Here is a 26,976-nt window from a genome sequence, read left to right on the forward strand (position 1 = left end):
ACTCTGCCTTCTACTTGACAACCTCAAATCTGAAATGATACTGTTCAACTTTTCAAACTTTAAAAGAGTGGCAGGAAGTGTTGTTGGCACCCCTCTGGGTAATCAATCCCCGCTGCCAGAAATCTTGCTGCTTTATTTTTTTTTAAATTGAGACCTCACTGTTGAACCACATGTCAGGACATCACCGTTTTCTTCGGCTCAGAGTTACGTCCAAAAAGAATCAGACTATTTCACATCCTTTGGTGACCTGAACTTTCCTTTTTTCTCCTCCGGCTAGACTTGTGGAACTTTCTCCCCTGCTGACATTAGTCAAAGGTCACTCTCCCTCCTCTCCTTATTTTTTGCTAACACACCACAACAATCTTGGCCTCGCTGCCCCGGCTTCCTGTTAAGCAGAGATTCTAGTTCTATAGTGATTGCAGGGAAGATTATAGTTATCACCGTTAAAGCACACTTTGGCTCTTCTTTGACAATGGACAATCACTTTTTCGCCAGTTCAGACCCTTAGATATTTTCCAACCTTTAGAGTGCCATTCCTTCCTCTTCGGAATCTGAGTTTAGAAGAAAAGGCGCTTTCATAATCCTGACTTTTTCATATCAAATTTAGTCGGTTTCGCTGTGCTGCAGAGCCCCTTGCATAATCTGTCAATTCAATGACACCGTATGAAGAGTTTGACAAAGACATATGATGGGCAAAGGCTTTGATTCTGCTTCGAGAAAGACTCTGGCTCAGGTATATTGTCCCGTTATATCCAAGTCTGTATGTTTTGAATATATACAACTACTTCCTGTTGTCTTCTCTGCTGTTCACAGCATTAATGCAGATCATGATATCAAAAATCTGCAGCTGTATTTAGTCTCCTTTGAGGGATTGTTAAAGCAGAGATAAACTGTGCACTTTTTAGTTCAAGGAGTCTTTGGCATCACAATGCAGATGATGTCCTATTTTTAGAGGAAGTGCGCTAATTAGGCTGTGGATTTTTGCCTTTTTTTTTTTGTCAAGCCCATGGTGAGACTGATTTCTTCAAGACTCCGGCTCAGTTTCATACCCCGGCCTGAAATGGATCGGCATTTATCAGCTTTTCAGTACCTCATATCCACAAAAAAAGGAAAAACTCAGACTAGTTTTATTTTTGCCAGGTGATGCATTGCGGGCATTTGTGTGTGTGTGTGTGTGGTTGTTTGAGCTGTTGCAGTTTAATGTTGAAGTTATAGTGATAATATATGTGATTCTGCCCCTTCCAAGGACTCGCAAACACCGAATTCCGAAAGAAGTGTTTTGCTTGTTGTATTTACGGGGATGTTCTGACCTTCATTATTCAGAACACTGTATGTGCAGAGTTTTGAAGAGGCTGCTGCTGAAGGGGGAAGTTTTGCTGTGCTCAACGTAAATCTGAATTTAAGAGCACTTTGTGTCAAGCAAGTTGTGGTCCAGTGTGCAACTTATGCCAGTGTCATCAAGTCTCCAGGGCACTTTGATTGAAATTCTTCTTTCCAGTAAAATAGGAACATATTATTTTTGATTAAAATGTAGAAATTAAAATTTGTATATTGAACAAGTTGATGTAATTTTTATGAAATTAATTCAAACTTTTCTTTTTTGGGGGGGGGGGGGGGGGGGGACAATCAAACATACAGAAGCAATATATTTGCATTTGTCTTAAAGCATGCTTTGAATGGATTTTTAAACTGCTCCCTTTATTTTCTTGATTTCTTGCTTTCCTCAACTACATGACCCCCATTTCCCACAACAGCAGGCAGCGTAAACACTCTGATAATCCCACTGTAGGCTATCAGGCAAGAACCAAACAGAAGACAGACAGAAGACAGAACTAGCATCTAGTTGAAAGCAGAGTGGGAGTGTTCGCTTAAAGGCCTGCAACCTTTGTGTTTTTAAAAAAAACAGATCTAAAGGGGGGGTGAATATTGATAAGGAAAGACTAGAAACACATTTTATTTAATCAGTCAACTAAACCAGTCCAGACGCCAGGACAAAATGTTAGCAGTTCACATTTCTGCAAACTGTCACGGCCTATGTATTATGTTGACTTTCCTACAAACGAGTCATATCAGGTCCACATTAAATATTTATTTCTTGACTTTCGTATTGAAGACTCGATGGGGTGGGACTGCAGTTACAGCTGTAACTGGCTTGGTTTACCCGGGCAATGGGATGCCAGGCCGCAGTTGAGTCTGCATTTCAGCATTTGTAAGTGTGAAACACCTGGATGTTTTGAGGCGAGGGACCACGTGGACCATCATTTGCAGGCATGCATGACACCACCACTGGATATGTTAAGCAGACCTCAGCCTGTTCGTTGCAGCAAAAACTGGACTTGTTTTGATGGGACGTCGGGACATCAGTGTGATTGTGGCCGAAAACTGCAACTAAAGAAAAATGCACCTTAACTGTGGTTTCACAGGAACGTAGCGTACTAAACTAACATTATTCTGGCAATTTGGCTAGACATGAGACATAGCTTAAGCTCTGTGACACTGCTGTGCTGTCTCTTAGCATTGAACTGTTAGCTTAGCTTCGGAGAAGGTAAAATTAAACCAGTGTTTGTAGTTTGCAGCTGTGTGCTATGCTGAATTAGCTACATTAGCTTTCTCAAAACAGCAGCTAAACCACTGCTGAACACCCAGAACTGAAAGAATCAAAGAAAAACCTTGCATTATGTTATATTTAATGATTCCTAATTCTCCGTCTGCAAACGAGAAAGTATGACGTTTGTTTCAGTTGTTTCTAAATTTCTGAAATCTGATTCATGTTACTTTTTGTATACCACTGAGAAGAAGTCAGAAACCACCTCTATATTTGAACTGTATGTTAGCCTGCATCCATTACTGGTGATCTCAAATTTGCTTCTCTGGCCCTCTCTCCAGCCACATCCCCGCTCCTCAAAACCTGTTCATTTCACCTGGTTATTACCTACCTGTCTACCAGATGCCCTCTGGTTTTCCATTTAACTCCCATTTGACCTCCGATCGCCTCGTTCACCTCACTCGAGCTTCTCAGCCCGTCTCCCCACCAGCATCTCATTCCCTCATCTGCCCTGCAGCACATGCACCACTCCCTTCTCCTCGGTCACTTGTCACATCATTGAAGTTTCTCCATTGCTTTGGAGCCACCTGTACCTTCACCTGCACCTGTCTGTCCGCTAGGCTATTTGCGTCTTCAACTGGTCATTAAATCATAGAACTGTCACTTGGGTCCTTCTCCTGCTGCCTCGCCCCAGCCTGTCTGATCACCTTTGACTATGTGGATGGTCACGTAGATATCCCCACTATAAAATCCTTATTAGAATTTAAATTGCACCCCCTAAATATCAGTAATCATTCAAAATTCACTACAATCATCCGATGAGTGTGTATCTTGATTTACAAACAATAGCTCTATACCTAGCAGCTCAGATAATTAGTTAACGAGGTACAGCTGGTGAGGCAGGCAGCAGCAGGGAGGGCTGATGAGGGAATGAGCCACAGGTGTGCGGGTCACAGGGAACACACTGAGGGCACCTGGTGGGCAGGAAGATGAATGTCTGCCACCGAAGACCGACACGCAGATGCCTGAGATTTTAAGATGACATAAAGCTCATATGGAAATCTGAGTCTAGGTTGAAACTAGTCGGTCAGAGCAAAAACCTGGTCAGAGGATTCAATGAACCAAATGGAGGGCAGCAGACAGCAATTAGTCCATGGAGCAACTTCTTTTTTTCTGAACCTACCTTCATGCAAGTTAATGCTTGATAGGTCTCAGTTATGGTGCGTTCCATTGCAAGTCGGAGGTCGGAATTTCTGACTTCCAATCTAAAAGTGCGCATTTGCCTGAAAAAAACCTGGACGCTTGCTGCAAACGGGAGGTCTTCTCAAAGACTTCTGCACAGATCGACTGAGTGAAAGTGAAAATGACAACTACAATTTGTATGTACTGCACGTCTCACAAACAAACACTATATGATGTAAAAACTGATGAAGGTGTGAAAAAGGCTATAGTGGAGCGTTTGGAGCTAGAGGGCAGCATATTTCCCTCAAGAGTTGACAGAGACTGTAACTGTGCAATAAATCCAAGAGGCACTTTTGCAAAACTTATTTTCTACTGTCTTTATTAACTTCACACTAACCCATGTTAATAACCACAACTTCCTGTATTCTGCTTGTGGGAGTGATCCCCCGTGGCCCTGCAACCATGGCAACTCATTCTACATATACCAACTAAAAAAAGTATGGATTCCACATTCATCATCAGGACACAAACACATAATAAATGACACTGTTACTAATTAAACGGCTGTTAGCATTGTTGTGGTTTTAGTGAACTTCCTGTCTGTTTTGCACTTAACAGTCCCCTTCCTTCTCTCTACTGTACATCACCACATGAAGGTGTAGTGGTAATCCCCAGACACAGCAGGAAACATTAAGCAAGTGCTCTCTACACGTTCATGAGCAGACAGGACTGCCTCTTTATGGAGTTCTCTGTCCTGATTGGATAGAGGGGCCAGGGATACCACAAATCTATTTTCTTTTTCATTGTATGAGCAGGGGGAGGAGAGACATGGGTTACCAACCAAACAATAACTTTTGGATATAGAGTTAATTAACATTTATTTTGATTTAAAAAAAATAGCTACAGCACCTTTAAAGGTGCACTTTGTAGTTTTGTGGAAGACATTTTAATCAGAAGACAAAAATCTTCTGATTCTGATTTGGTTTTTTTTTGGTTTATGCCTAAACAAACTAAATAAACAGCCTCTCTTTAGTTTCCTGACATAATAAACTGAAAAAACATACTGACCTTGAAATTACAATACAATTTCACACTGTTTTACTTTTAAAACACTGAAACATACATTTATATGTGGCGGACTCTGCCACCTTCCTAGCTTCAAGCAGTTTTCCGGGGACCTCAATTTCCCCTGAGAAGAACTAATTTATTCAGATATGGAATAAACACACACTGTATGTCTGAGTTTGTATTATCACTTCATGAATGTTGTCAACATGAAAATTCTAAACTTTAATTTATTCTCAAACTACATAGAGTCCCTTTAAATAGTTATTTTGAATTAATTTGGATATACTGGACCCATAAAGTAAACTTTATATTGATTTCCCACAATACAAAAATACTTAACATTTTGCCAATATTATGTGATTTAAACACAATAAATCAACAATGTAGTTTGGAAAAGGGATGTTAATGATCAATCATTAATCGATTCATCGCCGTTAAGAATTTAGCCAACACAAATGTCGTTATCGCCAATCACAGGCAGAAAAAATACAATAAAAAAAGATGAGACATTACAGATGCTTGATCTTCAAATATATCCAAATAAAACACAAAATACTCTTACAAAATAATCTTCTTCTAATCTACACAAGTAAAAAATACAAAAAGAAATTTGAAACAAGCTGATATCACATTTTAGCCATTTAGTCACCTCGGTGTTGGTTGGATTTTATTGCCAGTTGTTGAACACTGACAGACTGGAGCACCGCGAATAAAACGAAGCTGTTATTTTGTGATATTTCATTTAAAATTACAGTAAATTTATGCTTACTTTATCTGTTCTCATAACTCCTAACGTAGCCAACTGTGACTTAACATGGAGGACAGTTAAGGTGGACCGCTCCTAAAGCTTAGTTCCATATAAATGCACGGATAATTTAGTGTTTTGTCATTAGCTTAAAACAATATTGACCTTGAAGTTGAAAAAGGAGTCTCATATAAGAAGCAATACTAAAATAAAATCCCAGAAAAGTCAGGTGAGATCTCGCGTGGATAGTTGTTCCCGCAAGACAGTAGCGGTCCACCTTAACTTTCCTCCATGTTAGTCACATTCGGAGATCGACACTTCTCCACTGCCATGACGGCAACTAGCGGAACAAGCTACTGCTAAGGTGAGTTGCTCAAAAACCTTCTTTTTAGTAAACTCTGTGTACACAAACAATGTTCTCAATGCTTGTGCTAATGTGTAGAGACCCTGGTGATACTACGAGCAAAGTTTCATGTTGTGCCGAGCCTTCTTAATGTTAAAAATACCGATATTGATGCTATCGCTAATTTGCACTTCCGTTGAAAATGAGTTTAACCCGAAAAAGAAAACACGGTAAATCTTAACAGTGCCTCTTTTATCGCAATCATGCTTTTACACAAAGGTTTGACTTGAGTACATTCACAAAAAAAAAGCCTTGGTTGCATTTTGGCACGAGTTTCACTTTAAAATTTTGCATTCACAGTAAATGAATGAATGAATGCTGTGTCAAAAATAACACCATATAAAAAAATGTCAAAAAAATAATAATTTGGGCCAGATTTATCTATCATCATATTTATTAGAAAAATCTATCCAAACTTTAAATAAGTCGCCGGTTTAAAATAAGTGCCTTGCTCATGTGTTCCTCAGCCCGTTTCTAAGCTCAGTAATCCGTGTTAGAGCCTCTGGCGACCATCTGCCGTCTCCTCCAGCGGCTCCGCTCCGCGCACTACTTTGTTACTGCATTCACCTCAGCCCGCCCCCTCGGAGTGTGTGTGTGTGTGTGCGTGTGTGTCTGCATGTGTGTGTGTGTGTGTGCGGGTATAGCCTACCGGGCGGAGTAATTCGCGTTTGCTATCTATCGAGTGCATGCGTGTGTGTGCGCGGGTGCGTGCTACGGCTGCTGCTTGTCACTCATTGTGCCGCGAACACGGGTAGCGACAAGGACCAAAATTCCGTCCGGTAGCAGTTGTTGTCCTCCTGGTTAAAAAAAAAAAGAAAAGAAAAGAAAAGAACAGAAAGAGGCTGATAGCTGTTGGCCCCTCTCAGTAGAGACACCTCGCTTGTGTAAAGTGCGTCTGCTTCTTCGAGGAGAATATCTGTGACACATTACAATGCTCCAAATAAGGGACCTCATCTGGGGATTGCTATTCATTGGCTGTGCAGGTAAGAAGCTGGAGTTGATTTATTATTCGTATGAGCTTGTGTGGAGATTAATTCCGAGGCTGTGGGGCCAAAAGCAAAAAAAAAAAAGCACAAAAAAAAAAAAAGTCAGCAGATACGAAGGCCGAGCTGCACTGAATGTGGAGCAGCATCCTCCGGGTCCCGCTGGCGGCATCCTTGTCACCGACTCCGGACAGGGGCGTCAGGTTGGGAGCGGGTGCCCCCTGGAAATAAATTGCGCCACGATCGAGCCAAAAGTTTTCTACACAGAGTGAGAGTTTTAACAGAGGATCCAAGCTCGGAATAGAAACCCGGGCGCCTGTAATGCAGTTCTCGAGCTGTTTTTATTCCGAGTTTGGTTTCAGGAGCCGCTCGCCTCGGTGCATTTTTGAATCTCTCCGCGCAACACGGAGGAGTATGCCAGCTCCGGGTCCGGTTGGCTCAGCCGGCTGTCCCCCCTGAGTTAAAACCTTTACTGTACCGTTTGTGTCATTTCGAGGAAAAGTCACCACACGTGCTTCTATTTAACGTGAGCTGAGCCAGTGAGTTCATCAGTGTGGGGAAAGGTTGGTGGATGCTGGCGGAGATTACGGCTGGCGGCGGTGATGCAGGGACGCTTTTTTTTTTTTTTTTTTTTTCTCTGGTCTCTCTAATGCCAGCAGAGATTCTGCACCGGCTCTCTGTGTCTGCACGCAGGGCAACAGTTTCCGTTTTCCAAATGCCAAATAACCTCAATTAAGCGACATATGTTCGTGTGCACAGGTCCAGCTCGGCTCCCTCACTTGTGCAGGGTCAGCTGTGACGCACCGAGGATGGAGAGCGAGGAGCGCCGCTCGCTCTGCGCGAGGATGCTTTGTTTCAGTCCGATAAAGAACAGGTTTAAGGACGTTTCTATCAGGAAGAAATGCGGATTTTGTGGGTCATAACCACGCGGTTGAAACTCTTTGCGTCGGGTGGATTAGACGCGTCCAACATTTCGACTCTGGCCATCATCGGATTTGGCACGCAAACAGTATTCTGCGCGGATGTGTCAATGTGGGATTTTAGAGTTTAACACCGGTCTGATCCTGTAGGTTAACCGCCTCTGACCTTATTTATTTGGCATAAACTCTGTTTCTTTTGTTTTTTCCCCCCGGTCGTCCCTAAAGGGGACTGGAGTTTCCAACTGAACAGCGCGGCGCGTTTTAGGCGCAAAATGATGTTGACAGATTTGATCGTAGTTTTCTAATTTGGTTGGTTGGTTGGGGGAAATTCGTCTTCCATTGAGGGGCGAGTGAATAGTCATTCAATGTATACAATAGGATCCAATCCCAGAGCTCCCATGGTTATATAGGGCGGGAGGGGACCCGTTTCCCCCCTAAAACCCCCACCTCCTCTGCTCCTCACATCCCCCTCCCCTCCCTGCATCTGCCCCTTCCTTCTATAGACTGCAACTGTGTGCACCAAGTGGGGTTTAAGGACCCCCAGGGGTCCTTGGAGAGGGGAAGAATAGTTTGATTAAGTAATAATTCAATTCAGTCGACATTTTCCCATTTAGAAGGTACAGGGATGATTACTCTAACCTCAGGTTGATTTCACCATTCCTCCTCTGTATTCTGCACTTCTGCAGTTGTCCTGTTTATACAGTCGTTCTCTGTTTTTGCCTTCAGTGTAACTTTTTTCGGACAGAAAAAGCCCATACAGAGACTGATACTGATATTTGAGATATAAAATCATGTGAAAATGGTAGTTATTTACATCAACATAAACATTTGAACGTACTGTATTCAACATTTTAACTTAAGGTCACTTAGATTTTGTTATCAAGAGGCTGTGACAAAGCTAATAACTAAACCTGAAATTTAAAAGTGGAAAGTGAACGTGTCAGTACCCTCTGGTGGACGAACTATTAAATATATCTGTGACAAGCTAAAATTGTCCAATATTGTTGGCCTGATCGATATATCGGTCAGGATCGAAGTATGGTATGTGGGAATAATGAGTGTCAGCTTGCACACTTTACAGTATTTGCAAAAAAACACAAGGTTCAAGTCATTTTGACTCAAGCATCTCCCGAGTGTTTTTTTTCTTTTTTTTTCTTGGGCAAGTCAAGTCACTTATTCCTCCCCAAGATACTGCAGTCTTCTCTGCAGTGTCCAGTCTTTATGGAGAGAAAAGACAATGTATTAGTGCACGTCTGACAGGGCTGCACGATGTGGCCAAAAAGGGATGTCGAGATTTATTTCTGACATATATTGCGATTGCGATATAATTCATGATTATTACGTATGATTCGGTTTTACATCACGGTTTTCATTGTCATTAAAAAACATTAAAAATCATGATGATGTGGCATTTCTCCCGGTCTCTGCCAAACTTTATAGGCCAGAGCTGCAAGAGAACTCCGCAGGAATACAAAATGTCAGTTAAACACACATTTGTGTTTTGGATATTGCACTTAGTCGTACTGCAATTTCGATTATTTTGCGATTATTTGTGAAGCCCTACCGTCTGATAATAACATCACATATATCACCTGTTCAAGAAGTCAGACAGTGGTTTTTTAACTTGTTTTGCAATAACTGATATTCATTGAAATAATTGTCATCAAACAAAAAATAAAGTTTATCTATTTCAGAGTTTCTCCCCAAGAAACCTCCCCCCCATCACTCTTAAACAGTGAAACACTGACAGCCACGCAAAAATAAAGAAACACTGGAAACATAAGTCCTCATGTCTGAAAGTCCAAGTTGAGTCTAGAAGCTGCTGTCAGCGTTATTTTCGTTATAAAACAAGTGCCAGACAAGGTTATCAAACAGACAGGACGTTGACAGAAACCCAGACAACGCTTACAGCAGCTTTGAGTATTTCCTGTCAAGTCATCTTGCAAGTCCTCGAAACGGTGTCTCGAGTCGACCCGAGTCACCGTTTACTTGACCTCTCCATCTCTGATTTCTAAACCTCTGATATACACGCAGCTGAGCTGGTTGCACTCTCTTACACACTCATAAAACAGGCTTTTCTGGTTTCTGCTGATTACCTTTTGATGTTTTTTTTTCTTTTCTTTTTTCAAATCAACAGTATTTCATGCCACCGAACACCCAAACACTGTCAACCTGTCACTGTTAGTTGTGTAGGGGGCGGCGTGGTACCAGGAACAGTCGGGGATATGTTCCTCTTTTTCTATATGATTCATGATCCTGCCCAAGTATTCTGACGCCCCCGCAACTCTCTGCACCTGATATGGGAGGGAGAGCGAAAAGGAGCCAAGAAGGAGATAATTAGACGACTGTTCTTTAGCTCTGCCCTCCGCACAAAGGGCACGAAATTCAAAGAAATTGATCATATTATTTGAAAAGCCCGGGGTATTAAGAGGGTAACGATAGCATCACACAGTATGAAGGCTGAGCAATTTAATTACATTTATTGATTTCCAGTTCCTGTTCCAGTTCAGTGATAATTAAATTTTGAGGATCGCAACAAACATTAGCATGGAGAGCCTCACCACCTTCAAAAGGAAAGACTGAATAATGGCCGGATTAAATTGAAAATGGTTTCAGAAGTGGACACAGACGGTGTCCCTTCTTGTCTCAGTCTGTCTGCAGCCAGATGGATTGAGTCTGGTGTGTTCAGACATGGTGTTATTGGAGTGACCTACTATAAGCGCGGTCCTGATTCTGTATCCGGGAAGAGCGATGGATGCAAATCAAGAGTAACTCAACTGTTTGTACCACTTCCCGAGTGAAAATGAGAGCGCCTTGTATTACTGCTGTATGGATGTGAAATCATCATTTTAAGGTTTGCAGAAAAAGCGATAGTTGATGGCTGCTAATGCTTCTGTATGATTGTGACCATGTGATTTCAGGCTTTGGGCCTGCTGCCTAGCCTATTAATACACCCCCGCCGATCTGCTAGAGCGCGTGAGGCTGACGATTTTGGCTCACCTTGGCGCGAAAAAAGTACACACATTTTATGAAGGTGCACTACCAGCACAGGGCAATAATGACGGGAACAACGGACAAATAGTTTGGAAAGAGACAGAAAGTCAGCACTGGGAGGAGGTCGAAGGTCGAGGATGGTTGGGCAGTTCCACCGTGACAGCCGGGGCTCCAGTCCCGTGGTGATTGTTTTACAGAGGTAGGTATTTTAAAATGAAACCACAATCATCTCCGAAACCCAACCAAATTTTTTCGAAAATGAAGCCGTACATAGCACGTTTGTTGTTGATAGATTGACGACGACTGGCGGCTCAGTTACGCGGCCTGATAACGAGTTGTGGCTTGTCAATGAGTTACCTATTCTAGGCCTTGAGACGTGGAGACAGGTTTTTGTCTCCCGTTTGATGTATTTCGCTGTCAGCTGTGTTCAGATAGACGTTAGCACCATTTGGGGAAAAAAATTTAGCCACCCCATTCATTTCGATGAAACTGCATTAGCAAGGCGGAGGTCATTATAGAAAGGGCTCTACAATTCATTTTTTGGACCCTGACTCGCTTTTTGCTTCAGCGTTATTCAATCGAATACGCGCAAGAAGGCATTCAAAATTTTTCAACAAAAATCTGGCAAATTTGGGGCGACTGTTAGCTCTGTTGGTAGAGCGGGCATCCCATGTGCAGTGGCCTTGTCCTCGCTGCAGCTGCTCAGGGTTCAGGTCCCGGCCTGAGCCTTTTGCTGTGTGTCTGGTAAATTCATTGTTACTCATTCAGTGGCAGATGGGAGATACAATTATTGTCATTGAGCTATAAAATACTTTGAAACTCTGAACTTTTAATGTTTTTTTTTTTTTATTTTGTCACTGAAATACAGCCAGCACTGTTTTGTGCTTTTTCAAATGCTGCTTTTTGCTGAATTCCCAGTTGCTGCTGTGCACCTGCCTCTCCATTTATACATATTCATAAAGTGGATCTACTGACCTCAAGAACAAAGCAGATCCATGGGCTTTAGAATGTCACGACAAAGTGAACTGTGAAGTTCATTTAATTAACTTCTGGATACAAAAGCGTTTTCGTGCGTCAAGCGTGGGGCTGCTCCTAAAAAAAGGAGAAAAAGTTTGACTTAGCATTTTGAGGGAGAGAAAAAAATACACAATTCCTAAATGACTAACATATGGGACTTTAACTGCTGTGGTGAGTTCAAAGCCACTATGAAAATAATACAGGCTATTTTTGACTTAGGGGAACTGGAAAAAGCAGCCAAACAAGGGAAAATTATAAGGCGTTTTTTAGTCCGCTCTCGGAATAAAACTAGATTCGGGATCTTCAGAACTTTTTTTGCTCTGCAGTTTCAAACGAGACCCACGGTGCATTCAATGTGACATGTGCGCTTTTTGCACCAATTTATCACAGCTTATGTTGATCAAACTCTCATCAGCACAGGAGCCGCTCGGATTACAGCTGCACCCCCCTTTGGATTCAGCTCCGTGCTGCACACTGCTGCTACTGTACAGTTCTCAAATCAAAAGACAGCATCAGAAAATGACTTTTCATTGACTCCCGTGATTGCAAGTGTAGTCGATTTGCCAGATGTGAGCTTACATAAGCCTCATTCATTATTGTGCATTCATTTCTCTCTGTTTCCATTTACAGTTGCTGCTCATTCTTCTCCCTGTCATTTTAGTCTTTGTTATGTCTAAAACACCGAATAACTTCACAACTTCAAAATTATGTATTCTCTCTGGGAGCCAAACTAAACACACTCCACATCTTTGCTTTGGACACACAGATGAAACCAATGGATTGAAGTAGATGAATTGTTAAAGGTGTAGTTCTGAAAATTTTGGACCACACAGTAATGTCAAGGTATTTTTGGTCACATCGGTAATACATATACACTGCCTCTGAACGAAAGAAAAAACAAAGTATGAATTATGAAAATGAAAAACCCCTCAGAGAGAGTAGAAATAACTGAACGATAACAACAGTTAGCATTCCGCAGCCTTGAGCCTCATTCCCTTTGTCTGAATGACACCAAATCACACAGTTTGGTCATGATGTGTTATATGGTTTTAAAGTTATAATCCAAAAGGAGGTTGTAGTTTTTCACTGCAGATATGACAAATGATCAGAGAAACACAGACAGTAACAATTACAGACTCGTCGTGTCAGCAGTGGCTGTTTGCAGATCTGTGGATAAAACGTCACGCAGTGGTTGAACAGTTGTTAAACTTCAGAATGAAACACAGTGTAAGGGAGAGGGTTTTGATTAATCGTCCGTAAATTCGCGTCATTTCACACCGCCTCTTCATTCGGAGTGAAAAAAGTACAGATCGCTCCGACAGATAAGTTCAGAATGACTCGGCTGGCCGTTACATTTCTTCTCTGCTGACTGTTAGATGAGGATGGGCCGTCTTTGCATATTAATCAGTGCATGAATAGGGACCATGAGTGATTTGCATTGTGTGAGCAATGAAGGCGTCCTGTAGAGAATTGAATGTTGGGAAAAAAAAGGAAAAAAAAAAAACTGAAAAAAAGGAGATGGGTTTGTTATGCAGAATCGGGGCTCCCCCTCCCCCGACCCTCCAACTCTTGAATGGGCTTCTTTTCTTTATCGACACATCATTACTTTGCAAAACTCAATACAGTATATACAGTGTGTAGCTTGCTGCACAGCTGGTAAACCAACACAGCCTTTGATAGTTTGCATTATGCCTATAGCCACTGGACGTCAAAGTCAGTAGAAGTAAAACTGTAAACTGTGGTATTTTAAGTGGGAATTTATATGGACGAACTGCACCTTTTCCACAAGGCGCACAGTGTTGCATATGACAATACAAGGTGAGCCCCCAGCCTGTATTGGTCCACAAAGTATTACAAATAGTTACAAATGTATCTGTTTTACACTGTGCTTGCAAGCTAGTTGTATTCACCCGACAGCTACGAAGCTAGTTGCCAATGACCTGTCTGTAAAATAATCCAAATATTGCTGCATATCACAATATAGCACATTTTCTACTTTTTTACTAATTATTTAATCAACAAACACAAGGCACCACCAAAAGAGGGGTATATATGTCGCATGGAAAAGTCTAGGACCACAAAAACGTACTTTGCAAATGCTTTTGCAGTTTTTACCCTTTTTAATGTACAAGCTCTTGTTTTGTCTGAGTCCTCCTCCTGTATGGAATGACCCCGCTTTGCGTGACATTCACTTTCCTCCATGTTTGTTTGTGTGGCCCGCATGCAGATTTCTTGCCTCCATCTGTGATGTGGAAGAGTGAAAAGAATAATCCAAACGAAGAAACATATGGCCCTATAAGAGTATAATCTACAAACAAACAATAGAGCATAAAATGAAGCGAGAGGTATTTTTCATCACACCATGTATCTGATTGCACAGCCCTACAAACAGTAACATCATGTAACCTGGAGGACAAACCCAGCACTCTTTCAGTCATATTCAAAAGCAGAAGTCTTAAGTTATTTAAAAACATCATAGTGTCATGTCAGAAAGTCATTTCTGTTTAGAATTCAGGTAACTTTTAGACACATGATCAAAACATGCATGACTTCAGTATTCAGTCTCTGTAACTGAACTGAAGCTCAATGGTCTTGCAGTCTTAACATATTTCATTTCCATTCATTTTCCATCCAAGCGTGTCTCAAGGCCTCCATGTTCAGGTCGCTTCCCGTCTTGTTGAATTGCATCGGCTCTTACACTGAATCACTCTTCAGTTCTCTTCAAAGAGGACTTTGGCATCTCAGCAGGGTGACCTGGTATCAGCTTCTAATGGATTCGGTTAAACCATGCTTGATGTGAATGTGTGCCCCGAGATCACATGCAGCAAGGTAAAACATCTCTGGGAGTGGTTCTGATTCAAAACAGACTTTGAAGCTGCAGGTGCCTTGAGGCTAATAGCCACGCATCGGGAATATGGTGGTGGTGGACTGACAGTAGTTTGCCATTTTCAGAGTCATTTAGCCTCACTAGCATCTCTGCATCAGCACCAATGATCTGTGCTACTTTGGCACGCAGCTCTTTTGGTTCCTCAGCTTTGTTTAAGTGAAGCTGCCAAGTCTGGTGAGGGTGCCCAAGGTGACGAAGGACTGCTTAACTGTGTAACAGAATCCCAGCATGATGTCCCTGTCCTCCCTGAACTGCCTTGAGAACAACAAGCACCGATTTTATTTGGAATAGATACTGTTTGTATTGATGTTCCAGTTTTCTTTATTGTCAGCATGGGGCCCAGTGTTATTTATAGTCTGTCACTAGTCTAACTTACATCCCTCAGGACTGAGACCGGTGAACAGATGGTACTTCTGTCTGTGAAAGTCAAAGACACTTTTGAGTTGTCTTGTGTTAATAATCGAAAAAAAAGAGTGGTGCTTTTCATTCACAGTTCACCACAAAAATCTGTTTACAAATTAGACTCGTGTGGATATGGTTGAGCCGAAGAATGATTCTATTGTCCATCGCCGATGGCTGACAGCCATCGACTAGTAATACCTGACCATCGTAACATCGTGATTCAAAAGGCTCCCCTCCAGAGAGCACAAACAAGTGGTGTGTCCCCTCAGAGTTGTTGTTGCTTGTGATATGTGCGGAGAGGAAATGAAAGGAAGTGTGTTGCTGCTCAGTGCACTAACATCACGTCTCCATGTCCCATTTATAATTTTTTTATTAAACCACTCAGTTAGGTCAACCCAAGACACTCGGTTCAATTTGTGGTAGCAGTGTTTATTTTCCCAGCGGGCCGCTGTTTCCCCTTAGCTTTTATATATAGTTCTCTTAGCTTAGCTTCCTTGGCTAGTCGGCCAACGTTGTTTTACCCATATTAGGCTGAACAAAGCTAAGTTACGGACATGTGGTGCTGAGATGACGACGCTTTCAAACTTGGCACAGGGATGTATGTCGGTCGTAACGGGAGATGGTTTCCTCTGCAGGGTGAGACAGTTGGAGATTCAGGGGACACGCTGCCTCAAACTTTCAAACAACGATTGCAACTGAACACATTGCGTTTCCTGTGAAGCCTACGTCGTAATAAGAAACAAATCTTGTTCATCCAGCTTAATGCTTTGAATGTGAAGTTGCAGCAGTAGGAAACGCTTGTTTTCATTAGCAGTAAATGAACACAGCGCTCGACAGATAGTGAGCATCTTTTCTTTGTAAAACCGGTTATTACTGGTCTTATCCCTGGCTTATTCGTCAGTGAGAGCGCCAGCCACTGCAACAACCTTAATCGCTGGCAGCCTTTCTTCCAGTGGTCACATAGTGCGCATCGTTGAAGGTTTTACTTAATTGTCTCTTTGTTCAACTAAGGTTACAAGGTTACTAGGTAAACGTATTGTCATTATTTTTGGTAATGTGCTACATTTTTAAACGGAGGGGTTTGAAAAACAAACCTTTGTCTGAATCTTTTGTGCTACATCTATTGTAGAATATCTAGCACAAAGACTGAAACGTAATTGACAATAATGAAAAATGACAGTACATTTTCTCTGTAACTTTGTAACCTTAGTTGAACAAAGGCGGCCTTGAGTAAAAAGCCTTCTACTCTCTGCACTTGTAAGCCTTCGAGTGATGAAAAAAGAGCAAATTCATCAATGTGTACCTGGTAGATTTTTCATGTCGATGCTTCAGCACTCACCGCATATGGTGGTAGACTGCAGGCGTTATCTGCTGCGAGGCTAAGTGTTTAGAAGTGTAACGTAATACGCGGCTAGATGTAGCAGCTTAATATGAGAGACTGTTGGAATTTGCATAATACACTATAACAAGACTAAAGGGCAACACATACCAGCTGCATATTACACGCATCAAAACACCCGTTGTTTTCAATGTAAGCCCACACACAGGCGGTAACTTCACACACTGTCCTATTTCCCAGCGTCACATCTCCACTTCCTGGTTTGGCACATCCTGGCTACTGTACCTGGACTTTGCATGTCTGTGTTACATGTTTGGTGTACGCTACAGGCATGTTGCCATTTTCCTGTAGTGCTGCCACCAGGTATCCTCGTCCCTTTTGTCAACCGTTTTTTGGCTCATGACAAGCTTTGTCCATAATTACAGCGTGGGCTCACACGCGCCAACATCCCAACCTAGGCCAACACCCAGTGTAGTATAAACAGAAACGCTTGTGTGTCCGCTGGCCACCCTGCTGTCTCCCTCTGTTTCTGCTCTTAAGATGTTTGGGCCACGAGTTTCTTTCTTTTCCCTCACATTTATATATCCTCAATCCCACTGCGTCGTAGTTCTTGTCACTGTGTACCCCATGGTGTGCCTGAGAAAGTGGCAGACAGATGTGACTCATGGTCACATCGCTACTTTCCTCAGTGGCATTTGGCGGTTTGAGGTGTGTTTAATGTTCAGTAAGACTGCGCAGGAAATTTAATTTTAGTCAAAAAGAGTGACCTGCAGACTTGTGACTCTAATTGGACTCATTATCCGTCTTTGTGGTGCGTTACTCACATTGGACACCACTGGGTAACGGAAATTGTCGGCATTTGCGTTATAGAGATCGAGAGTGCCAGTTCTTCCGAATTTTCTTTTGGCTAAGTCACTGGTGCTGCGGCTTAGGGAGTCATTGAAGTAAAAGTGTAAGACAGTTTTAGGCAGTTTGTTCCAGGATTTCAGCTGCCTCACTCATATCACACCTGCTGTATTTGTCTTCAACTCGGAGAGGATTTTCTGCTCTCGAATCCCGCTTTTCAAACCACCTGGAGAGGCAGCTCATTTTCCTGTACACCTGGTGTCTACAGGGATAATTGTTGCTCATTTAAGATGCATGAAGTGATGTTCTTTCCACACAATTCATTGCGATTGTGTCTCTGCCTTTGAAATGTTTGCTTCTCCTCTCACTGAATGCTTTTTTGTTTTTTTTAGCTTGATAATCTTATTTTACGGCCGGGCCTGTTCAATCACGCCATTGTCTTCACTGGTTACGTCTGTTTTTTTGTTTTTTTTTAGACAGAGAAACTGCTTTAATGTCCTTAACTGGAGGTCACGCTGCAGTGACACAGTGTGTCATCAGGGAAGATTGCATGACCTTACTTGTTCTTTGAGCCTTTGATTGGCTGCCCAGGTAATCACTCATTAATCCCTGTGTTTACGTACTGCTTGCATTAGATGGATGCTGGATAAACAGAGGAGATGTACTAAAAACCCAACTGACACGTTGAATGCACACCATTTAAATTCAGCACACAAGCGGCGCACGCGGCTTAAACTGACCTGAATAGATGGCATGTGCATCAGTTAAACACAAAAAACTTCACGAAGGCCAGCTGCTTGGCAAACTGCAGAGACTGGTGGGCATAATGTTGATGTGCTTTGGCATCACTGATTCCTAACCAGATGGATGGTGTTCTGTTTTTACCCACACCAGCAGGTTTTTTAAAAAATGTTGACATTTGGGTTTCCTAAGATTACCTAAGACATAGTGGTTTAACACGTTTATATGGTTGCCTGAGCTGATATTTATGTTTTTATGAATTATCCTAGGTGCCACCTGTGTGCCAATACCATATATCGGTGCTAGTATCAGCCAACACATCGGTTGGGCTTTAGCATGCCTTCCATTGAAGCAGCTTTTCCCGCCACGGCTACGTCGAGAAATTTGCCAAAATGGACCACAGCCAATGTGTACGGCAAAGCTGGGATAATGCCCATCAGGATGGGAGAGCACAACATGGTGTCTTATTCTGAATTTAATTGCATACTGTGGCAACATTGTTCGTATGCACTCAGTATAATATAATTACACAGTCATATGATACAATAATGATATAATTATACTAATTCACATCAAAATGTTTAAGAATGTAAAAGCATGTTTGGAAATGTTAAAGTAATTAAAATATTAAGCGTGATGAGATGGCACACGTGCGCTCCGCTTGCTGGCCGCCACTCAGAATAATTGCGGTTTAGGCTGCCTCAGGAAGTGTGGCTGTTTTGTGTTTTTTTTTTTTTTTTTTTTCCGTGCGCCGTATGATTGGCGCTCCACCTTGTAAACTCAGCATCCCTTCAGTATCACTTGCTGGGATGTCTTGGCACTGACATAGTTTACCTGAGCTAAAGTTGTCTGACACAATTTAACCGCTGCAGCTCGGAGACAAACCTGAGGATTATTCCCTGCCTCAGTGACAAACTGTGTTTACTTGTTGCACGTTATGAGCACAAAGACGGCGCAGGCTTCCTGTGTGTGTTTCAAAGTCGGGAAATCTATCGTCTCACCTCACCTTGGCTGAGCTGTCGCGTAGAGGCGAGACCGTAGTATATCTGTGTTTTTACAGTCTCTTAATCCCAGGGAGTGACTCACCATCATGATGTAATGCCTAGCAATGGCACTTGGCTCATCCCAGGGCCTCTGCGATTGGCTGGCTTCCTCAGGTGCCAAGCCGACCTCAGCCTTTGTGTGAAGAACAAAAAAGAAAAAAGAAAAACAAAACAAGTGCGTCTTTTGGGAGATGGGAACAAGGCGGGATGTGCAGCATGTGCAGTATTCTGTGGACTTGTTTACTCGCTAAATTGGCACAATTGTCGGTGAGCACATTCTTGAGACGAGCATCCTCTGTGGCTCCGTGGTGTTTTTCAGTCGGTGCCAGCAAAAGTCCAGAATGACTTATTTCACAGCACACCGTTCCCGAGCTGAGGTGGCATAAACTCCCAACTGTTCTCCCGAACTGTGCCGTCTCATATATTTGATGCCACATGTCGTAAGTTTTGTCTAGTCTTAATTGAAATTCGGCCACGATGAGTTATGTGGAAGCTGAGTTCACGATTCTTATTCATGACTTGTTGAGTTTCTTTTTAAGCAGCATCGCCGTGCATTCAAATGGCTGTGCGCGCAGACAGCAGACTCCAGGCCTGCTAATGAATTCAGCCGGAGAAAAACACGTTGAAAACTACCTTTTGTTGCGTTTTTCATTTTGTGGTATAATAAAACAATATTGCATTTGTTTGTCCCTGTAATGGTGCCGTAATAGGGAGGCTACTGTGTTCCTGTGTGCAAGCAAAACAGTGTATTGTCTTCAAACAGAGACAATACTCTTGTTTCTTGTTGCACTTAAGATTTTAAAGCAGGCAAGCTTCAGCAGTTGTAATGCAGTGTGTGTTGATAGTGCCGTGTGATCCGAGATCTTTGAGGTAATGCTATGGAAACAGGAGCCAAACCCAGACGCATCAATGAGCTGTTGACTTGACAGCGGATGCAGCACAGACTCTGCGGACCGTTTGATCAAACTGGTGTGTCAAATATCATCTAATTAACTGGTAAAATCCCGCCTGCAAATCTAATATCAGAGCTGCAGATAACCAGAGCCCCCTGCTGCTGCCCATATGGAAATCACATGCGAACAATGATGAGGTCGGACTGATCAAAATAAATGGTGTTTTTTTTTACATTGGGTTGGTAGCAGGTGGTTGCAGGGTAGCATTATCTGCTCGCTGAGAGGCCGTTGTCATATCAGAAACAAAGGTGATTACGCGAAGCCCCTGCAGGGCCGGGTACCAAACCGCTAAACTTTTCGAGAAACCGCAGGAAACATCGAGAAAGTAGGCTTGCTGCGGTAGTCAGCCATCATCATTTTGCTTTTTTTTTCAAATAGAAAGAAAACATATTGAGTTCATTTTCTGGTGTCAGTGCCCAGGTCCTCTCCTCTCATTGAAAAGGAGCTATTGTTACAACCAATTTGTACTTGATATAATCATAACTTCACAACTTTTCTGCAGACATCAGCCAGAGTTGTTAGGGATGGTGTGTGTGTGTGTGTGTTTAGTTACATGTAACGTAACATGTAACTAAACATGAATGAAATTTCAAAGTAAGCGCTCTACAGATATTGATGAATATGTTTGTAACACAGACTTTGTTCACAGATGGGAACATTTCCTCAAGGACATTGGCAGCGCATGTTTTGAGCACTGTGTGAGACTGTGGGTGGAAAAAAAAGGGTTTAAACTAAGGTAATTCGAATTACTGATTCGATTTTAACGCTGTGACTCGATTCAACACAATCCAATTTTCAGTTCAGATTAAAACATGATCTTCAGTATAAACTACTTCTTAATTACTGAGTGTATTGTGCGGAACCTCTTGAGTGTCATGCAGTAGAAAACAGTATTGATGTTGAGATCTGTGCGAAGGAAGTGGTAAATCAACAAAAGGATTACTACAGCGAGGGTGCTGTTGTAGATTCATTATTAATTTACTAATTCGCGCGCGCAGATTAATAGGCTGTGCACACAGTCTGGCAATTGGTGTGTACGGCTAAAGTGTATGGAAGAAAAGTAGTTGAAGGAGGGCACTCATGAATGTACTCATGGGAAGGACGGGACTGTCAGAATGGACCTTCAGAACAAAAGGGGTGAGGGCCGGGATCATGTTGGAGAGATTTAGCATTGAAACCATCTAAATATTCGAATAAATGTAAAAATCACATCACACACATCAACCTCAAGCGAGGACAAGTTCGTTTTTATCATTATTGATATGTAATATTAACCCGTGCTTGAACAGTAAAGGACTGTGCTAACAACATTTGCCTTTACATTTTCCGAAACCTCGGTCTGTGCTCTTGAAAATCGAATTCTTGAGTTCTGAAAGCTTTTTAAGGTCAGTATTTGTTACATATGACGCCTCGTGGGCCCAAATACAAACCTCACACGTGACAACAAAGGCTGTGATACGTTTCTTTTGAGTCCTTTGTTTTCTTTTCAAATTAAGAACCGACCCAGTTTAATCTGAAAACTCGGAAGACAATCACCCCCGATTTGACCCACCGCAGACCCCTCCAAGTGGGTCCTTTTCCATTATGTGTTTATGGCCCGGCTGCTGTGTTTGATGAGATCAGGAGAGGTCTGTAATTTATTAGGCCTTCACACTAACAGCATTGTCGAAAAGAGCCGCTCCTGAAGAAAAAGCCCCAGGAGTGGCTCGCTGTGAGCTATGGAGGCAGACAAAGATAGAGGGCTGCTGGCGGGAGGAGGGGCGGAGGATAAGAGGGAGGAGGGACCACAATGCTGAGTGTCATCAAGGAGGAACCACTGGGTGGGCAGGGCACTTCAACCTCTGGATTCATTGTTTCCCGCTCTGTCGCCGGGGCCCATTTTCATGTAGTAGAGCTCACTGAGAGCAATAACAGTGTTAGACATGGATGGATGGTTTTAAATTCCTCATTCCTTGATTTCATTTCAAAAAACAACATCGTATTCTTTCATTTGCTATAGATGCTGGCAGGATCTAGGACACCGCTTGGTGTTTCTTTTCTTAGGTTCTTTTCCCTTTACTGTCCTTTCGTACTCAATAAATGCATTCACGTGCTTTGAAAGATAAGCCTGTGTGATATGCGTTTTTTTCTTGTGTTTTTCTCTCAAATTAATGTCTAAAAATAAGACGAGGCTCTGAACCTTTACTGGTAAGATGAGTGCTGCAAGAGGAGCAAAAAATTCTGCTTGTGTATCGTGGCCTGATTATGTCTCTGGAATGAATAGCCGCTCTCCTGACTGACAGCTGTCTCATTTTATCTGCGAGCGTTTTCTGCCTAATGTGCTGCTCTGCTGCTTTAATAAGCCACCATCACTGCAAAGTTCCGTAACTGTAATTATTTCGCTCTATTGACGGCTCAGAAATTATGCCTGCACATGAAAATGGATACCTTAACACTTTGGGTTGGAGGACAAAATTTGTTCTGTTGATGATACGTGAATGTTGACAGGTGATAAAGGAACACTCTCAGGGTTTTTTGGCTCTCCTATCTTGGCACAGTGTTTTTCTAGCTTTTCCCCCATATTATTATATTATTTGGCAGGGTTTGTACTGCACGACTTACTGTAAATGCTTGAAATTTAAATGTAAATCCCTCGCATATGAATTAGAAACACTGCGAAATGTGCAGCCCTCACTTGTTGTCTTATGATATCATTGCACTTGGGCCAATAATGCACTCTTTAACAAATCGATAAACTTCCAGCGAGGCTCTCTGAAGTCTTTTTAAATTTTTAATTTCATGCCAGAAGCGTCTACTTTCACCCCCTGCTGGGCAACGCGACCAGCGTATAGACACGTCTGTCTTTGCCCTCGTGGTTAAAATGAGGAAGACAGACCAAAAGGTATTTGTAGTCTTTCATGCCTTCGTATACCTTGAAGCCTGAAGGTTAAAACAATCAGACCAATTACGTTCAAGTTATGACATTGAAATCTCACCTAAAATGCCCGCTTCATGCCCTCTTATGAGACACTGAGACTTAGATTGAGGCTGTTTGGTTCATTTAACTCCGATCCTATTCATGTTTTCTCATAAACTAGGAGGTAAATTTCAAATGAAGACCAGTTCTCTGTCTGAACACCAGAAGGATAAAATATGTTTACATTGAAGGAACAAAGGGAGCGTGTCATGCTGCATATGATTGATACTGGCTCGCAGCGCAGGCAGCCAGATGGGCTGAGCTCAGATGATTCAACACGAGGGGTTGAGGGCTCGGCCTTTTTACAGGAGCCAACAGAACCCTGTGAGACTGTGCTGCCTAATGGCGCGGACTCAAAGACGTATAATGTGCTTGGCATGCATCAATGGCGGTCTCACCTCGATGACACTGCACTGAATCTGTGCGTCCTATAGTATATATAGACTGGAGGAGCAGTGTAACATGTTCATCAGAGTCACATGTTACATCACAGACTGTTGGACAATGTTGATTAGATACTATATTGGTACATACAGTTTAGATTAGATCAGGGTGCCCAACCAAGTGTATATAGTGAATATTATGTGTGTGTGTGTATGTATATATATATATATATATATATATATATATATATATATATATATATATATATATATATATATATATGTATATATATATATATATATATATATATATATATACATATATATATATATATATATGTATAATATATATATATATATATATATATGTATATATATATATATATATATATATATGTATGTATGTATAATATTATCATATGTCACATTCCAAAGTCTGGTGCCAAAACTGGGAGTTCTGTCTCCTGTATGTAGTGAGATTGCAGATTCAAAGTCATGACCGCTTCTGATTGGCTAGTATTCGTTTGCCTTTGTTTGATGGGTCGGTTCGGTTTTGCCATGAGTGAGATTGCTTCGCAATCCTGGGGAAAAAAGGGTCTGATGATGTTACTCGCATGGTTTGGTGTTCTGGTATTAGGGGATAAAATACAACAACATTCCCATGTAATGTTCTAAACAGTCAGAAACAGTTCCTCAGATTTCAGTGTTGAAAATAAGACTTGACTTTTAAAATCTTTGAGCACGGTGATTTCTGTTTGGCGTGGGTGATGAGCGAATCAGTTCTAAATTTGGTCTTTTTTGCAACCATTTTCTTTCCCATTCCTGCCTCAATTTTTCACTATACCTGGGGAATTTGTATTACATTCACAGTGTCTGTGATGTGTATGCATGTTAAATTCAATGCACTGATGTCTCCAGCGGTGGGATTAAGATCCAAGCAGAAAAGTAATATCTTCTTTTGAAGTTCACTACTTGAATATGGTTATCAAAGGCAAAACTCCACTGTTTTATGAGTAACATATTCAGATAACATGTGCTTGCTTCTGAAAAAAAAGAGAGATGTTTCTGTTCTAACCAGTCTGATATAAGTGGATCTGCGACCAGATGTTGCCTTGTTGGAGTTTTAATGGGTTTGGAACACATGTAGCTTGTAGCCAAGTTGGTAGACATCCATCAAGATTGACTTTTTTTTTTTTTTTTTTAAAGCAATGCAATAATTGTGTCCGCTGAGTTATTGCTTTACTCAGATGAAAATGTAGCCTCATGAAAGAGCCTTAATCTCTCTTCCTCTGTTTTTTGTCTGTCTGTCAAACACTTTGATAACAACCAAGATACCTTAGAAAAACTGCCAAGAGACCCTTGAGCTTTGGTCTGGATACGTCCACAAAGAATGATTTCTGAAGCGTTTGATGAGCCAATCAGATTTTTTTCCCCCACTTGCATATTCATGCCCGTCATAGGATGAACCCTTGCCATTTTAGATGGGGGTTTGTATTTTTTTAACAGACTTGGTAGTGTGAAATTTCATGAGCCTCCAACGTGGCAGAAGCAGAACACTTTTGACATTAATGGCACCCTCAAGATTACTAGAACTGTAGCCCCAAATAACAAGGCTCTAAGGTACTTTATGACACTGTCTAATATTGGTCTTATGAACCTTGTAGCCTCTTGGGTCTCCTAGCTGTGGCTTTCTGCATTTGCCTCACTTCATTTGCCTCTGGAGGGAAATATCCAACTTTTCTTTGATAAGACACCAATATTACCTGCCGATGCCTATCTCATCTGTACACTCATTTGTGGAAATTGTGACAGTATTATTTTGTGCCTGTGAAATAATGATGATTTATCTCACGGTTGCTGCTATCATTATTCTGAATCACTGTGACTAGTGAGCCATAGGTAGATCACTTATCACTGTCTGACACCACTGAAAGAGCAATTCAAAATGCCAAATCATGCTTCCATTTTCCACTGTTTGTTTCGCTGAGATGTTTTTTCTCTCTGTCTTGAAGAAAGCATACTCTGTTATGGCCCGACGCGGTGAAAGCCTGCTGTTGTTTTTTGACTGTGCTGTTTCATTCAGCTCCGCTGCACTCATAGCCGGCCAAGCTGATCACTTAGTTAGCCGCCCTGTGCCATAGACACCTCCTGGGACTTTGTCGACTCCCACTTCCTTGGATGCAAACCTTAAGGAGCAGAGTTGAGTAGGAAGTCTCAAATCTTCATTAATCAGTGACAGATTTTCATGAAGTAGTGTCATGAAGTGTGTCTCTGCGCTTCCTGTCAGGAGGTAAAGCGAGCGATCATTTCCATGGGAAGTAGAGTACAGAAAATGAGGGAACAATGAAAACAAGGAGAATGAGGACACAAATGAGCTTGGTGAGAATGGACCGGTTGTTAGTCCTGAGATGCATGAGACTGGGTTTGGATACAGTTTTAGCTGACATAGCCAAGGACAGAGCCCTTTTAGAAGCTTTCGCTCATTAGAGAGCACATCTCGCATTGTTTATGGACTTTAATGAGCCTTGCCGCAACCAAGGGTGGAAAAACAAAGACGAGAAAATACGGACTTTGCATTCAAAAGTGTAACAGGTCCGCTCGCGCAGGACAGCGACAGAAAGAGCTTGAAATCCTGCCTCCTCTGCTAATCGTTCTTTTCTGAACAGTACGCGCTCCTCATGCATTTGGGGATGAGGTCCAGCTACCCCAGCCCCCCACTTTCACCCTCCTGTCTCTCTGTTTCTCATTACTGCTATTGCAGAGAACAATCTCAGGGCACCATTTTGCCGAGGACATTGAGGAGCTTAATTAGTTCATTCACGGATATGGCTCTCCTTACTAGCCCAATGGCTTTAGTGCCTCTGGAGAGCCTTAAATGCCAGCTCCCTCTTGCAGAAAAGCCTCAAACTGTACAGAATATAAAATATCCGTCGGGTTAATAAGGAAGAACCCCAGCAACCTTCCTGCATTTATTTATAACATTTGCACCTGCTTGGAGGGGCTCGCGGTGGCACTGTAGTGGCAGAAGTGAAAATGAAGATGACATGATACTCGATTCATGAATGCCCCTATACACCATCACCATCTTTTTAGCACTGCTGTCCTCCTGTCTTGATTTGCTCTGCACGAAACAAGCTAAATTGCATAAAGGGACTAAAAATAGAGCATGGGGTTGAAAAAATGAGGTCCAGTGTGAAGGAACAGTGTTTAATTTAATGAATACCTTCATAAAACCAATTAAGTTACCGAACTGAACCCGTATTTCTCCTTAAGAGAAATTCCCAGTCATGGCTGTTATGGTTTTCAACTTATAAAATAATACATTGCTTACACTGTTTCATAATATTAAAATGTTCATATATATTCATGAACCTAAAGATAAAAAAGGTAAGATGTATGTTAACTGCCTAATACTAGGGGTATGGAGGTATTTTTTTCCCGAACTGAGGGTCTGAAAGGAACAAGAAAAGCCATTTTGGTAAGCAAACAACCTTGAGATGCATTTGCTGAGTGCTTTTTGGCCTCAAATTGACAAAAATGTCTGTTAGCGGGGTTCTTGGTGAGACTCT

General features: G+C 41.9%; 1 protein-coding gene and 1 long non-coding RNA gene across 11 annotated transcripts in view; one reads left to right on the forward strand and one right to left on the reverse strand.

The window, feature by feature from the left end:
* Positions 1 to 2,074: 2,074 nt before the first annotated feature.
* Positions 2,075 to 3,351, reverse strand: LOC115594727 (uncharacterized). The gene is made up of 2 exons (XR_003986544.1): positions 2,937 to 3,351; positions 2,075 to 2,388 (listed from the first exon to the last, which is right to left on the reverse strand). It is a non-coding gene; the product is annotated as an uncharacterized LOC115594727 (long non-coding RNA).
* A 3,251-nt stretch (positions 3,352 to 6,602) lies between these two features.
* ncam1a (neural cell adhesion molecule 1a) overlaps positions 6,603 to 26,976 on the forward strand; it is a 278,226-nt gene continuing 257,852 nt past the window's right edge. For 4 of the 10 annotated variants that reach the window (XM_030438914.1, XM_030438915.1, XM_030438913.1 and 1 more), the window contains exon 1: positions 6,604 to 6,926. In XM_030438914.1, the coding sequence (XP_030294774.1) occupies positions 6,875 to 6,926 (52 nt within the window). In that variant the 5' untranslated portion in view covers positions 6,604 to 6,874. Of the gene's footprint in view, positions 6,927 to 26,976 lie in introns of all 10 variants that reach the window. The other 6 variants (XM_030438918.1, XM_030438920.1, XM_030438912.1 and 3 more) reach the window with 5 other exon arrangements.

The sequence above is a fragment of the Sparus aurata genome, chromosome 13, assembly GCF_900880675.1.
Source record: "Sparus aurata chromosome 13, fSpaAur1.1, whole genome shotgun sequence".
In the NCBI taxonomy this organism is placed as follows: domain Eukaryota; kingdom Metazoa; phylum Chordata; class Actinopteri; order Spariformes; family Sparidae; genus Sparus; species Sparus aurata.